The following is a 16,017-nucleotide window of genomic DNA, read 5'->3' as shown; positions in this document are numbered from 1 at the left end:
GCAATACCACGCATTTTAAACTACACCTAAAACATAACCACCCCATTCCGTTTTCCCAGCTGGTAGCAAACACGGCAGCTGGAGATGGAGAGCCCCCACCTTCCCGACAGTTTACAATCAAAGATGCATTTGCCCGACAATGCAAACATGTTGGTGTTCCTTGCTCGAAAATTTTGAAAAACAGATTTGGATATGGCCTGTTGAGGCATCTGCGTCTTTGTATGGACAGTGGACTGTACACTTGGCTGTTGTTTTAAGGAGGCTTTTTTTGCTTGTGAGACAATGTGTGCTCATATTTATTTAGATATATAAATGGATAGCTCTGTTTTCCAGCCTGACTCTATTTAATGTATTGTTTTGGTTTTGTGTGATTTAATTAATTTGTTTTATTTATTATATATAATTTATATATTTGAATATTATTTCACATTTCATTTGCAATGTTGAATGTAAAATAAAAAGTTCTGTTTGAAAGGATGCACTTGAGTCATTATTATGTATTATCATTATGTCAGTGGTCTAATAATGGTCTTACAACAGTGCCGACAATATTATTGTTTATCGCAATAATTTCCAGATCTGCTTTTCGGTTCGTTGAGAGGGTAAAAATAAGTCCCATAACCAATTTCACTGGGAGAAAAATACATTGATGAAAACATTTAGTCAAATCTGTATTCACCTCAACTGATGGAGTGTTAGGGCGTTGGAAGGAACACTTTGAGGAACTCCTGAACCCGACAACTCCGCCCTCTATGTTAGAGGCAGAACTGGAGTATGACGGGGGATCAACACCAATCTCCCGGGGGGAGGTCACTGAGGTCGTCAAACAACTCCACAGTGGCAAAGCCCCGGGGGTGGATGAGATCCGCCCGGAAATGCTGAAGGCTCTGGGTGTTGAGGGACTGTCATGGTTGACACGTCTCATCAACGTTGCGTGGAAGTCGGAAACAGTACCGAAGGAGTGGCAGACCGGGGTGGTGGTTCCCCTTTTCAAAAAGGGGGATCAGAGGGTGTGTGCCAATTACAGAGGCATCACACTACTCAGCCTCCCGGGGAAAGTTTACTCCAAGGTGCTCGAAAGGAGGGTCAGGCCGATTGTCGAACCTCAGATTGAGGAGGAACAATGCGGATTCCGTCCTGGTCGTGGAACGACGGATCAGCTTTTTACTCTCGCAAGGATCCTGGAGGGGGCTTGGGAGTACGCTTATCCGGTCTACATGTGTTTTGTAGACTTGGAGAAGGCGTATGACCGAGTTCCCAGGGAGTATGGGGTGAGGGGGTCTCTACTCAGGGCCATCCAATCTCTGTACTCCCAAAGCGAGAGCTGTGTCCGGGTCCTCTGCAGTAAGTCGGACCCATTTCCGGTGAGGGTTGGCCTCCGCCAGCGCTGCGCTTTGTCACCAATCCTGTTTGTAATATACATGGATCGGATTTCGAGGCGTAGTCATGGGGGAGGGGGTCTGCGGTTCGGTGGACTAAGGATTGCACCACTGCTTTTTGCAGATGATGGGGTTCTGATGGCTTCATCGGTCTGCGACCTTCAGCACTCACTGGATCGGTTCGCAACCGAGTGTGAAGCGGCTGGGATGAGGATCAGCACCTCCAAATCTGAGGCCATGTTCTCAGCAGGAAACCGATGGACTGTCCACTCCAAGTAGGGAATGAGTCCTTACCCCAAGTGAAGGAGTTCAAGTATCTCGGGGTCTTGTTCTCGAGTGAGGGAACAATGGAGCGTGAGATGGGCCGGAGAATCGGAGGAGTGGGAGCGGTACTGCAGTCGCTTTACCGCACCGTTGTGACGAAAAGGGAGCTGAGCCAGAAGGCAAAGCTCTCTGTCTACCGGGCCATTTTCGTTCCTGCCCTCACCTTTGGTCATGAAGGATGGGTCATGACCCAAAGAACGAGATCGCGGATACAAGCGTCCGAGATGGGTTTCCTCCGCCGGGTGGCTGGCGTCTCCCTTAGGGATAAGGTGAGAAGTTCAGTCATCCGGGAGGGACTCGGAGTTGAGCCGCTCCTCCTTCGCGTCGAAAGGAGCCAGTTGAGGTGGTTCGGGCACCTAGTTAGGATGCCACCTGGGCGCCTCCCTAGGGAGGTGTTCCAGGCACGTCCAGCTGGGAAGAGACCAAGGGGTAGACCTAGGACCAGGTGGAGGGATTATATCTCTTCGCTGGCCTGGGAGCGCCTTGGGATCCCCCAGTCAGAGCTGGTTGATGTCGCCAGGGAAAAGAAAGTTTGGGGCTCTCTGCTGGAACTGCTACCCCCGCGACCCGACCACGGATAAGCGGGAGAAGATGGATGGATGGATGTATTCATATTGTTTAATTTGGTTGCTGTTATTGAATAACATTATATAAATAGCATATCTGCATTGTTTTTTGCAATCACAAGTTAGTTGTAAGTGGTGCAATTTGAGAATTTACAATTCCCCCAGTCTCTGGAGCCTCATGTCCTCTCATTAATCCTGGTACTGGATTGGACAATTGTTATTTGTTCTTATCATGTTTTGCTTCCCAACCAGAACTGTGTTCGCTACATTTCCCACCCTGCCCCCGTCTAACAGTAGAGAAAGCGGCGAGATGCATTTCTTTAGGAATCGATAAGCAGAACCGAATTTTATGGAATCTCAATTTTGGAACCCAACCCAACCCTACGTATACGGTATGACTGTAAACTCAAAGCAAGAACCCTGAAGTCACCTCTCTAAGCCTGCTTCATAGTAGAGGCCTCATATGACCTACAGAGTTAAACAACTCAAGCCCCGCCTCTGTCTGCTAACAGCCTACCAAGATACATAGACCATACTACAGGAATAGAGTAACATTTCTAGATCTAATAATATAACGGCCTATAATAATATAACGACTCTGCCTCTTAAGCTTGGAAGAGCTTCATTTTTATAAACTTTAATACAAAAAAACAAACACCCTATCCTATTACTGCGCCTGCAAATAAACTTGATGTTACTCACAGTCTGTTCACACAACAGCTTGCCTGATACAGAGGAGTGAAGCAGACACAAGCAAACTGTCTGTTTGTCGCGTAGTGACGTGTCTTCACAGCATCTCGTGTTCAAAAGTCAACTTTGCAGATGCTTCATCTCTTGCAGAAGAATAAACTTACAGTATATTGTACATGAACTTGGTCTGAATTGGAATCAAGTTGTTAGCTTTTCTCCTTTTCTCGTTGTTAGATAAAATAAATAGTGTGGTTGAGATTTCTTGCTTCTCCTAGATATTGAAGTCATTCCCTGGTGGATTTGTAGTATAATTCCTTGTGTCTTTTCTTATTCAGGTGGCAGAAAAGCGTAACCATTCTTCAGAAAGATCTGGAACAGCAGCACACAGCAGTGATGACCAACCAGCAGCTCCCGTCAGCACCGTTAACGGCCTCCAAACAGATAACCAGCTACCTGTCGGCTTCAACAAGGAAGTGAACTCAGCCTCTCCTGAAACGCAGGGAGATAGAACTGACTCTGAGCTACAGAAAAAGCCTGTTGAGCAGGAATCAGAGCAGGATACTGTGATTCGCCAGCAGCAGCAGCAGCTTGACTCAAAGGAAGCAGGTTCGATACCAGCTGTTGTCATGGCAGCCAAACAGAGCCAGTCACCTGCTGTAGCCCAGAGGCAGGGCCGCTGTGACGGAGAGGAGAAGCAAGACCAGTCCAAGGAGGAGCCCCCTCTGGAAATAAAACAACAGGAAGGTCAGTTAAGGAGGTTTTGAGAATCAAGAATGCATTATTTAGAGCGAAGGCCGCACAGTTAACATTTTAATTAGTGCTGTCAAAATTATCGCGTTAACGGCGGTAATTAATTTTTTGAATTAATTGTGTTAAAATATTTAACGCATTTAACACATGTGCAGAATGGCTCGCCCCATACATGCCACCAGTGGCAGCGCCAGGGTATGGCTGGGGTAGGCTACACCCATACCAAGAAATGGCTCAGCCCCACCATGAAAAATGATGTTAAAGTAAGCAAAATAAAGTCTGCCAACTCGCGCGGAGTAAATTGCACAGACAGCAGTTAGTAAGACTGATTTCAGTAGCCACGGTTTTGAAAACTTTTGTCACGTAGTGATCGTCTTCACAATAGAACATCTTTGATAACGGCGTGGTGTTGTTGCAGGAAGTCCCGACGGAGAATACTCTTGCTGTAGTACAGGGCAGAGCCATATAATAGTAATAATATGGCTCTGGTACAGGGGTGCACATAACTGGTACGCAGGTTATGTGCGTAATCTGAAATGCGTACCGTCACTTGTGTCACAAAGCGCATTTGCGTACCGACGTACTTGTGAAGCTTTTCCAGAAGGCGGTTTGATCACCGGACGACAGAGTCGGTCTCCGTGTGCACAGACAGGCTGCTGTTAACGTCGGTCTGTACAACGGAACTGTGCCAAAACTACGCCAACCGGCTGCGGAGGGAGACTCCCCCCTTCACTGGAGAACTGCGCTAAAACAGCTGATCACAACGTTCACACTCTGTGGTCACGAAGTACTCCACTAGCCCCCCCCCCCCCCTCTGTCGACTTTCCTGAAGTACTCCCCCGTTGATCGAAATCAACACGTAATGAATTAAGACCCCACGGTTTGATGATTGATAGGTGTGTGGGTTGTCTTTCATTTTGACATGCAGAAAAATGTTATAATAAACATAGATACTGTATGTTAAATGGATATATCCGCCTTCTTTCATTTATCTTTCCATTCCCACAAGAATATACATAAATAAATGGCATATTTTGGACAATGGTGATTAATCATGATTAATTAATTTTTAAGCTGTGATTAATCTGATTAAAAATTGTAATCGTTTGACAGCCCTAATTTTAATGTTATCCAAATTGCAATATGGGCGTGTGCAATATCGAAATCTCAGTAAAGGCAAAATATCTGAATGAAGTATTGTGGTGTTGCAGAGAAGCCACAGCCTATATAGGTGACTCCCTTTAAGCCACAGGAAACTGCATGTTTTGACACCTGCACAGAGTTTGATTATTACATTATCCATCAAAATGTTACTTAATTAATAATTAGTTTTAAAAAAAGTCCTTTCTGTACATCATTGATGAAGTTATTACATTATTGGGTTTTATTAGATTAAAGTTAAATGTCAAATTGTATTACCTTTTTAAGGAAATGACAAGATTGCTTGCTCCATACCCCTGCATTGTGACAAATCCTGTGTGTATAGAACATGTGCGGGTAGATCAAGCAATAACAAAGTACTGTTTGTACACATCCAAGGTTGTTTTGCTCTTCAGATTGTGAGCATTGATTTATTGAGCAGGTAGATATGAGTTTGTTTCTACCTTCAATATTCCCCTGCAGTCGCAGAGCCCATGGTCAACCTGCAGGTTTTGAAGAATGACTCGTACGAGAAGGGCACCGACCTGATGGTGGTGAATGTTTACACGAAGGGGATCTGCAGGGACACGGCCAGGGTCATCTTCAGGGAACAGGACTTCACCCTCATCTTCCAGACGAGGTAGGCAACGGGAACAGCTAAACACAAACAATAGCTAAAGGATAGCTTTTAATGTTTTTAACCAGAGAATTATGTCTGTTACTTCCTTTCACAGTGATGCTAACTTTCTGAAGCTACATCCAGACTGTGGACCAAACACAGTGTTCAAGTGGCAAGTCAAACTCAGGTCAGTGTTGCACTCAATGTAGTCGGTCACATTTTGGGGGGAAATAAACTCTTGTGCCTCGTTTTACTGAAAAGATGCTCTGTTGTCTCAAGAGCACAGCCATGTCAAAGAACTGCATCGAGAAAATGGCAAGATCTGGTGGAAAACTGTTAGCATCTTCAACAGTGGCAATGCACAAGTGCTGCATCAGGTCAAACGCATGATATAGATAGGATGGCATAAACTGACTTGAACTGGGATCATATTTGAGGTTGTCCCAATGTTTTCCTTTTTATTGCCTCAAATACTCAGCCCAATTGCAATTGTAGAGACCATATGTAATTACTCACCCTGCATCTTAGTACTGAAGTACCTTGAGGCTTTTCCAATATCAAATCACAAGAAAGTCTATTCCCACTCAAAAGAAATTAACAAGCTAGTTGATATACTATCCCAATTTTTTTTGATGTATTTAATTCATTATATAAAGGTTAATAATATAAACCTCAGACTGTAGTGGATAAAACAGATCTAACAGATGGGTTTGACTGTAGCCTCATGCCACTTTGTCTTTTAATCTGACCTGTCAACATTTGCCCCGTCCCGTGCCCCAGGAACCTGATCCAGCCCGAGCAGTGCAGCTACTCCTTCACCCCGTCCCGACTGGACATCAGCCTGAAGAAGAGGCACAGCCAGCGCTGGGGGGGTCTGGAGGCCCCCGCCAATCAAGGTGTGCTGCCAGTCTTCTACTCGTTAGCAGTATGCAGTCATAGATCTAGGATGTTGCATGTGTGGTAGGGGTGTAACGGTTCACAAACATTTCGGTTCGGTACGTACCTCGGTTTTTAGGTCACAGTTCGGTTCGGTACGTTTTCGGTACAGCGGAAAAAATTATCACAAAACATAAAATATATATATATGTTTTATTATTATTATTATTAAACTGTGAATAATGTATTCACCCAAATAAATACAAAATATAATAAAATGAACATTAAGGTGCAGCATTTCGATGAACTGAAATAATCTGTATTTGAACTGTACTGTACTAGTACCTAAGCAGCCAGTTTGACATTAGGACTTGCTTGTCATTGTATTTTCATGTTTTTTTAAAGAAAGATGTACTTGTCCACATTGCTTGCCGAAAGGGCAGATCTGCTGGCACTAGCAATGTGTCCTGCTGTGGAGAACACACCCTCTCGCTAGGGACAGAGGTAGCAGATACTGCCAGGTAGCGCTTTGCTAACATGGCAACATAAGGATATTTGGCGTTTGTAATAGCTTTGGCTCGGTCTGAACTTTTTGCGAGTGGTGGAGGCTAAATGCTAGCGGGAGTTGGGTTTGCACTTCAGTCTTTTTTCTTTTGGGACCGGTGATATTCACGTTCGGGTGATGCCTTTTCAAATGAGTGTGCAAGTTTGATGTATTGCCAGCCGCATAACCAATTTTAATTGAACAATGCCGACAAACAGCTTTGGTTCGGTCCACCTGTCTTTGTCCGTCATCCTTGTACGTAACTGCGAAACCAAAATGTTCCCAAACCGGAGACTTCAATGATGCTGGAGGATTTTAGAGCTCAACTTTATCTGCGTTCGCCATTTCGACAGTTCCTCAAATTACTGACTACATTTGAACGCATCCCTGTGACCAGCTCTTTAGTATGCCTTTCGTCCAATGAAATGACTTGGTCGCTCTATGACGCGTTGAACCCATAGACCAGGGGTACTCAAATACAAATCTTAAAGGTCCAAAAAATGTTTTTCAATAAGACAAAGGTCCGTTCATTACGGTCATTTAAACCTTTAAACAATTGCAACAAGATTCTTAACACGAGGTTGCAAAAACTAAAATAATCTATGCAGCAGTTTTCATTGTTATTGTGTCTGCTTGCTCCCTCAGAGTCGCAGAGTAAGAGCTGCACAGTTATGAATAAAGGCAGCTGCATCCTCTTTCATTCAGCATTCCCATTATTGCTTTATAAATGTCTTGCCCCCTTGTGTGTCCCCTGAGGTTCGTCAGGCCCAACACATCTTCAACAAACTCCCCCTTTGCCTCATCATGAAAACTCACAAACACCAGCAACTGAGCAATGTCAGTGGTGTCAGTGGACTCACCCACAGCTAAGGAAATGCACTGTGCATTTTTTATTCCATCACAAAGCTGATGAATCAAATCACCAGCCAGTATTTATGTTCTTCTGGTTGCTGTGGAATCTGAGAGGGGATTTGCTTGATTTGACCTGTTATTTCCTCTTTTTGTTTGCCTTCAACCTGGTCTCCATCACATTCTTTTATACTTCAGTTATTATCCAGTGGAATGCCCTTACCTGCTGGCCTAGTTAAATCAAAGTGGTTACTTTCTGTTGGCTGGGCAGTGTAGTTTTACACACCGTCTTATTTGACTTTCTCAGGACTTAAAACTGTTTTTTGGGGGCAGACCCCCACAAAGAAAAAAATATATTTACACACGTAAGGTCATCATCTTAACAGTTTTGTATTCTCATCCGTGAGCAGAGCATCAAGTATATTACAGCTGAATGCGGTGATTGCCATCTTGTTCAGCAAAACGCCTCACAAACTTATTAAGATCAAAGCTTTAGTGCGTTTTGATTCAATGCTGAGTACAGCCGCAAATACCTCATTCCTCCAGTGCTTGGGTCCGAATGCTTCTCGTTTTGCACCGTCCCGTTGAAATGAAATCGCCGCCAATCATATTTCCACGCTCGCGCCAGGGCCGGGGGAGGGGTTACGAGACGTGCATCTTGTGCTGCATTCACTTGCACTCGGACATTAGAGACTTTCTCTCATACATGTCCGATGAGCCACAACTTTTCTTTCAAAAACAAAGCTGCCAACTGGGGTGGCAGCTGGGGTGGCAAGGCCTATTTTTAGGGTGGCAGTTGCCACCCCGGTAGGTGAAACTATAGGCTACTAGCTACAGTACAGATGCAACTAGATGAGCTGTTAACTCTCGCTCTGACTTTTTATTTTTTTAAACTCGCTCTGACTCAGACAGGTTGAAAGAGACGATACACGCATTTTTCCCACCGGCATTCCGCGAAGACCCGCCCTACTGTGCCTCTGATTCGCAGACTGTTGGTGGAGGAAAAAAAACGCTGACTGGATGCTGAATGTGATTGGACCAATGCGTTGACAGACACACACAGACAGTGGAGCAGTCGGACAGTGGAGCAGTCGGACATGCAGAGCGCTGTTTGCAGTGGACATAGCGGATCATTTTGACTCGTTGTGTTGTGGCGATGTCTCGCAGATAACACAGATAATACATATGAAAAGTATAATTTGCTCAGAGTCCAGAGACAGTTGTGGTTCGGTCCGGACCCGGACCGGAGTCCGGACTTTGAGGATGCCTGTATATATAAAGGGTTGAACCCAATGTGAGCAAATTACTCTGAATGCTGCGACGCAGCACCTGAGATTACTTTCAAAAAGTTGTTCACGTTCTCAATTTGTTACGTTTAACGTTATATTCGTTCGGTACACTTCGGTACCGAACCGAAGGGCCCGTACCAAATAATTTCGGTACGGGTACGCATACCGTTACACCCCTAATGTGTGGTGAAATGATATACGTGTTAATTATAAATATGCTTGTTACACTCTCGATGTCGATCACAACCATGCGTTTGAAAACACATTATTTTAAAATCAACATACCTTTTATACCCCTTGGCAACTCCTTTTTTGATTTTACGTAGACTTGTTTGCCTCACACAGACAGGTGGCCCCTATTTAAATATTGAGCACATGTATGTCTGCTGTAGCGTTGCTCTCTCAAGGACAGGAATGTGAACCCTGTAACTGTAGCTAGTAAATGGATACGGGGCCAATTCATCCTGCGAAGCCTTATGTGCCCTACATACTGTGACACCCACGGCTTGGTGCCCTTGAGAGACCATTGGATTAGATTTCCATTTGTTTTACAAGTCCATAATATCCTAATTGCTTCCCAATAAAGTCCTTGGAATTTTCCGGGGCATAACTCTTCAAATTGCTTCATACTACATAATAAAACAGGCAGTGTCAATTGGTACATAAAGGTCAGCAGGTTATTCAAAATCTATGTAAACACACAATTGTATTAAAGCAAGTATGTGTGGAATTATTGATGTTAAAACATGGCTGATTTCATACCTGTCAGAGTGACGTCTACCTCATCTTTGACAGATACTATGGTTACAGTATCAAGTCTATCACCAGAGATGTCAGGGAGACAGTGGTCAGTAGGAAACATCATCTCCTCCGATCAACTAAGCTACCAGCCCAGAAGGTTGTCTTGTCATCCATTGAAATACGGGTGCTAGTGGAGCCTCGCAGATGAGGGGGCTGCTGCAGCCCCCTCATCAACCCCCCCTTCCCGTGTCCATTCGCGATGTCTCGCTGTCTCGCAGCAAGCAGGAAAACACACTAGTAAGCCAGCTCACACTGTCAGCTCCTCGCAGCAGCTAGATGACCAATCAGAGCACACTGGGCTCACAGGGAGGGGGGGAGGCAGGAGCAGGAGCTCCAACAAGGTGTTTAGGACAGAGTGAAATTCAGTGAAGAATACACAGACTATACAGAGATGCTGTGAGAAACCAATGTGAGTTTGGAACATTGAACAATGTAAATCTATTCTAGTAGACCTCAACAATGGAATTATGATCAGTAGAAATGGCATGTCATGGGTCCTTTAAAACAAATATGGGTAAGTTACGGTTGTAAGTTCAACCGTGTTTGGTTGGAAAACATCGGATTTAGTGCTTGGTTGAAACCAGTGGAGGGGAACGTGTTTGATGCCCGATGCACCTTTTGCAAACAAAATTAGCGTTCGTTTTGCTAATGCAGCGCTAGCTAATGCAGCAGTCTACGTGAACCTTAAAAGCGGAGGTGCTGTGGGTGTGTGTGTGTGTGTGTACTAAATACTGTAGCTAAACACCAATAATACAACAGCATGAAGGCAGTTTTTGTCTAACACGCTAACACAGTTCTGTATGCTGTTATGTTCAGTCATTGTTCTTATGTTGAACATGAATACATTTACTTTAAGTAATTATGGGACGTATTTCTTCTTTCATAGTAATTTGCCTTCATACTTTCTTGCCGTGAAATAGGTTTTAAAGGTCCCATGTCATGGCCATTTCTATTGATCATATTTCCATTGTTGAGGTCTACTAGAATAGATTTAAATTGCCCAAACTCACATTGGTTTCTCATACAGCATCTCTGTATAGTATGAGTATTCACTCCCCGTCCTAAACGGCTTGTCGGAGCTCCTGCCCCCCCCCTCCCTGTGAGCCCAGTGTGCTCAGATTGGTCGGGACGTTGCGAGGCTCGCTGCTGCTCGCCGTTGCGAGGAGCGGACAGGCTTCCGGATCGGCGATACAGCGAGAACAAGCAAAACTCATCCTGAGCACACACAAACACTCACAGCCGAAGTAAAAACAATAAGTGTGGCTTGATATTGAGAAAGAAAAAGGTTTAGAACGCTGTGAGAATGGGTCTGCGGAGAGCATTTCTCCGCCATCCCAACTCGTCTATTACCAGCGTTCAGGGAGCTCTATGCAAGTCAATGGGGACTCCCTCCCAAGGGATCCTGGTGTGTCAGGTGCTCCGTGGATTGGTCCATTTGGGCCAATCCAGTCATTTGTTGTTGATTCGGGTGTTCACACGTCACAGAACCCAGGAAGAAAACAAATGGAAAATGAGTACTTTGAGGCTTTGTGACTCTGCAGACCGTTTACATGCAGAAAAACCTTCACAACACACAAGAGGACGGGTAATAACTGGAAAAGCATGACATGGGACCTTTAAACTCTATTCAAAGTAGTCTTAAAAAGTCTTACATTTGAGTTGGTAAAACCTGCAGGAACCCTCTATTATCTCAAAAATAATGATTTTGCACAATGGGATTTTTGTTGTTGTTGAAAGTCTGCCTTAATGAAAGGCTTTACAAACTCTGTTTACAGCTATTCACGGCCAGCACCGTCCAGTGTCTTGTTCTTGTGCAGACCTTTAGCTTCTAACCACAAGCTCCATTCTCCTGTTCAAGGTGCAGTGGGTGGAGCCAAGGTCGCTGTTCCCTCCAGCCCATCCTGCATGGAGAAGAGTCAGCCGGGCAGCAGCCAGCACAACCACCCCACCAAGGAGGAGCCCCCCAGGGTCGGGGAGGAGAAACCCAAGCCCCCTAAAGCCTCGTCCAGGATGGATGATGGAGGTCTGGATAACGTGGCTCCCCGCTCCGTCTCTGAGCATGTCCCTATCTCCAAGCCAGAGCCAGCGGTTACCACGGTGAGCAGGAAGATGACAAATCCTTTACAATTCCTATCCTAATTGCAATATCAGATATTTGAAATGACTTCTTTTTATTTATTATTGACAAGTCAATGTTTTTAATTTGAAGAATGTATGTATTAATCTTTCTCACACAGCCTAAACCCACCTGCATGGTGCAGCCCATGACCCACGCCACTCCCGCCAGCAACGAGCGCCATGAAGAAGAGGAGGAGAAGAAGGTGTGCCTGCCTGGTTTTACAGGATTGGTCAACCTCGGAAATACCTGCTTCATGAACAGCGTCATCCAATCCCTGTCCAACAGCAGAGAACTCAGGGATTACTTCCATGGTGAATACTGTCTCATTTGTTCGTTAGCACAGGTTACGTTACAATGTGCATATTTTAACTTTTCATTTCTTATCTTAATACACATTTTTTTTTTGGGATTGTTTTCTTTTACTTATGTTTATGAAAACATATATATATTTGATCTTTTATTGGACATTTAACTTGAACTAAATATGTTTTTTTCTTTTTTTTCTTCTGCACATTCTTACTTTAACTTCTTAAAAGATTATTAACATTGACCTAAAGGCATAATTTAGTAGGCACACTACTTTATTCTGTTGCTAAAAAATAAGAAATGGTCTGTTTTCTTAGGGTTGGGGTACACAGATAAACAGATGATGCTATGATAACCATGGCCAGTGCCAAGTGGCCCACAGGAGCTCGTTTAATGAGGACTTTCTCAAGTTGTCTGAAAATCCCAGATACACAGCATTTTCTGCAGTTCAAGTATTTTAAACTTAAAATAATTGCAGCTTAATCTAGGTGACGTGTGATAAGGCATGCTGTAGGGATGATACATTAACTGATTAAACTATATATTTATAAACATATATTTAAGATTAATTTGATCAAGATTTAACCACAAACAAAATGAGAAGCCGGGTTAGAATGAATACCGCTATTTTGAGAAAAACAATATGAGAAAAATTACGTGTTTTTATGACAGTACAGGGTGTAAACCTGTTTTAGTAAAAAAAAAAGATATATTAATAAAACATAGGTATGAACCTAAAATAAATCAAAAGATACAATCCTTTTTTCAAATGACATTTAACTGTGTGGGTATCAGTTTAGAGAACTACCTTTCATTTGAATTTAAACCTTTGCATTTAAAATGTTTTAAAACCAATAAAGCTTTTATCTTTGGTCTTCAACTAAAGCGCTTTACTTTCCACATTCCTCCACACGGATACATTCTGAGGAAATGTTACTGTGATGTCCTTTCGGTCTGTATCCATAAACGTCTAAACTCCAGGGACCTCTGTGATGTCTCCCAGTGTCTCATGCCTTCTTTCGTTACTCCTGTAGATCGAGGGTTTGAGTCAGAAATCAACTGCAATAATCCTCTGGGGACAGGAGGCCGGCTAGCCATTGGTTTCGCTGTGCTCCTCAGGGCCCTCTGGAAAGGAACACACCATGCCTTCCAACCCTCCAAACTCAAGGTACACAAGCAGAGATGTTCCATGTGAACTATACCTAATCTTCTCAAAGGAAACGCATCATGCTGAGTAGTGTTCATTTCGTTGACTAAAACTATGACGAAATATGTTCGTCAACGACGAAAACGAGACGATGACGAGACGGCACCGACGGCAGTAAACAATAACTATAACGAAATCAACATGCAATATCGTTGACGAAAAGTGACGAGACGAAAATATAGTTTACTAAATAAAAAGTATGCCAAAATCTCTCTTTACTTTCGTTGACGAAAAATGAGGAGACGAAATATTATCAAAGATAACGTTACATTTCTGATCAGTCAGTTTTTCTCCCAGCAGTTCCATTTCCGGTGCTGCGGCAGGGCAGCAGCTGTGTGTCTGTGCTGCCCGTGGCGGTACATTTGAGTTACACCGGGCAGCGGCACACTGTGAACTGTCAGGAAGACTCGGGTCTAACTCATGGTCTAACTAACCTTATTTAACAGAAAATAAAATGGCAACAACAGGGCTTGGGAGCAGTGGTCGCACTCGCGTTAACCGAATACCCCCCCGTCAGCGCGAGTGAGTGATAAATTGTGCACTCGACGGATAATAATGGATTATGACGGAAATGTTACGATCCTGTCCGTCAACATGACTGACAACAAAAAAGTCTAACGCCACCACTGCTTGGGGAAAGAAACGATGTGATATTTGGGCCCATTTTCGCTACAATGAGGCGGAGAAAAAAAGCGAATGCTGTAAGGGAATAATTGTAGCTTTACTAAGATATTTGACCTTTCAGCCTGTTGACGTTTTATGACCAAGCCGAAGTCTGGTATCTGTCTTAAGGAATGGGAACGGTCAGCTGTGGCTGACCTTACCAGTTTAATGACCGGTCAACTCTCGGTCACAAGAGCCCTAGAGTCAGATAAAGATAATTCAGTGCTTCCAGGTGGACACAGATGCCTTCCCCAATGTGGGGGTTGACTCCCTGTAAGCTGGTTAAAAGGTCTATTAGGATGAGAGGCGGATTCAGATTTGACATGGCAACCCACCCGTGCAGTCAGAACCTTTGACTGTGTGACTTGTGATGTGAATTTCTCCGGCCGATACTTGTATTAAATCTCAGTGTTTGACATCAGAACTCCTGCTCGTCCTGTGTCTCCTTCATGAGTCGGCGACTCCGATGCATTGCTACACAGAAGTTTCCTCCACAAATGCATTGTTTCATCAGAAGGGAAGCAATGTGGCCATAAAACAGCTGGTAAAACACCGCAAACCTGAGCAGATACTCTCTGCAAAGCTGCTTAATCATTCAACCTGTGTTTCATCAAATAAGGACAAGATATAATCCTATTGTGAAATAAGTTTGACTAAAAGGACAAATGATTGGTTTTGGCTAGACCAGTTTGACTGAAATGTTCTATATAATCTGATGACTAAAAAAGACTCAACATTTTTCATTGACAAAAAGTAGACTAAAATAATTAGTTTTCTTTGACTAAAATAAGACTAAAATGCTCAGACTTTTAGTCGACTAAAACTTGACTAAATAAAAACAGGATGAAGGTGACTAAATATGACTAAAACTAAAAAGGAAATTTAACACAGGACTAAAACTAAATAAAAAAATAGCTGACGAAATTAACACTAATGCTGAGTGTAGCAAGAGCAACGTGATCAGTGCTTTAATGCGCCTCATTCCCACTCCTCCTTTGTCCCGTACAGGCTATAGTGGCCAGTAAAGCCAGTCAGTTTACAGGCTACGCCCAGCACGACGCCCAGGAGTTCATGGCGTTCTTGCTGGACGGGCTCCATGAAGACTTGAACCGCATCCAGAACAAACCTTACACAGAGACGGTGGACTCTGACGGGCGGCTGGATGAGGTGGGTGTTTCTCTCACCTATGAGCTATCTAGAGGTGGTGGGGTTTAGAAGTCTTGAGTGGTAAACGTGCTGTGATAAGTGACTTAGCTTTAAGCATGGCCACAAGCACTAAAATCCTTACTTTTCACAGGATAATGACAAATAAATGAATGTTCTTTTTGGGGAATTTTCTGTTGAAATATTAACTGTTCCTTCTTGTCAATTCTGATGTTCTTGTTTTTTGTGATACTTTTATCTTTTTTTTTAAAGCTTGGAATAAGTTACGACTGGGAAAATACTGTTAAATCTGTGCAAATAAAAATAAAATGAAAGCAAAGTGATTTTCTCAATTGAGCTGATGGTGTTTTAGGTTTATAAGAAAAGCAATGGAGGGAGGGGTTCTCCTCTTTGACATGTTTCACCTGTGGCGATGATAATACTCAAAAGGGGATATGTCGCTTTTTTTGAAACCTTTAGGGATATTTCCAAGGTAAAATACAAGGTGTTGAATTTCTGAGAATAAATGGCCTACTCCTCTCTTATAAAATGTCATGAGGACATAAACAAACATGTGCATGGTATGCAGAAACTGATCTACACTCCCTCGAGCAGGATTGTTAAGACCCACTTGACAACTTAGAACCTTTCTTTTTAAAGATAGCTGCAGACTTTATTGCTCCACCTCTTACTTCTCTTTTTAACCTCTCCCTCAGCACAAATACAATTCCAAAAGTATGGAAGTCTGCTTA

At 43.4% G+C, this 16,017-nt stretch overlaps 1 protein-coding gene across 5 annotated transcripts in view; it reads left to right on the top strand.

Annotated features, from left to right (window-relative positions):
• usp19 (ubiquitin specific peptidase 19) overlaps positions 1–16,017 on the top strand; it is a 47,979-nt gene that overhangs the window by 17,175 nt on the left and 14,787 nt on the right. For 3 of the 5 annotated variants that reach the window (XM_034086510.1, XM_034086508.2, XM_034086512.2), the window contains 8 exons: positions 3,295–3,703; positions 5,333–5,489; positions 5,584–5,655; positions 6,249–6,364; positions 11,686–11,924; positions 12,065–12,257; positions 13,287–13,420; positions 15,131–15,289. In XM_034086510.1, coding sequence (XP_033942401.1) covers positions 3,295–3,703; positions 5,333–5,489; positions 5,584–5,655; positions 6,249–6,364; positions 11,686–11,924; positions 12,065–12,257; positions 13,287–13,420; positions 15,131–15,289 — 1,479 coding nt within the window. The remainder of the gene's footprint in view (positions 1–3,294; positions 3,704–5,332; positions 5,490–5,583; positions 5,656–6,248; positions 6,365–11,685; positions 11,925–12,064; positions 12,258–13,286; positions 13,421–15,130; positions 15,290–16,017) is intronic. The other 2 variants (XM_034086511.1, XM_034086509.2) reach the window with 1 other exon arrangement.

The sequence above is a fragment of the Pseudochaenichthys georgianus genome, chromosome 7 (assembly GCF_902827115.2).
Source record: "Pseudochaenichthys georgianus chromosome 7, fPseGeo1.2, whole genome shotgun sequence".
In the NCBI taxonomy this organism is placed as follows: Eukaryota; Metazoa; Chordata; class Actinopteri; order Perciformes; family Channichthyidae; genus Pseudochaenichthys; species Pseudochaenichthys georgianus.
This window is presented reverse-complemented; position numbering and strand designations above follow the sequence as displayed.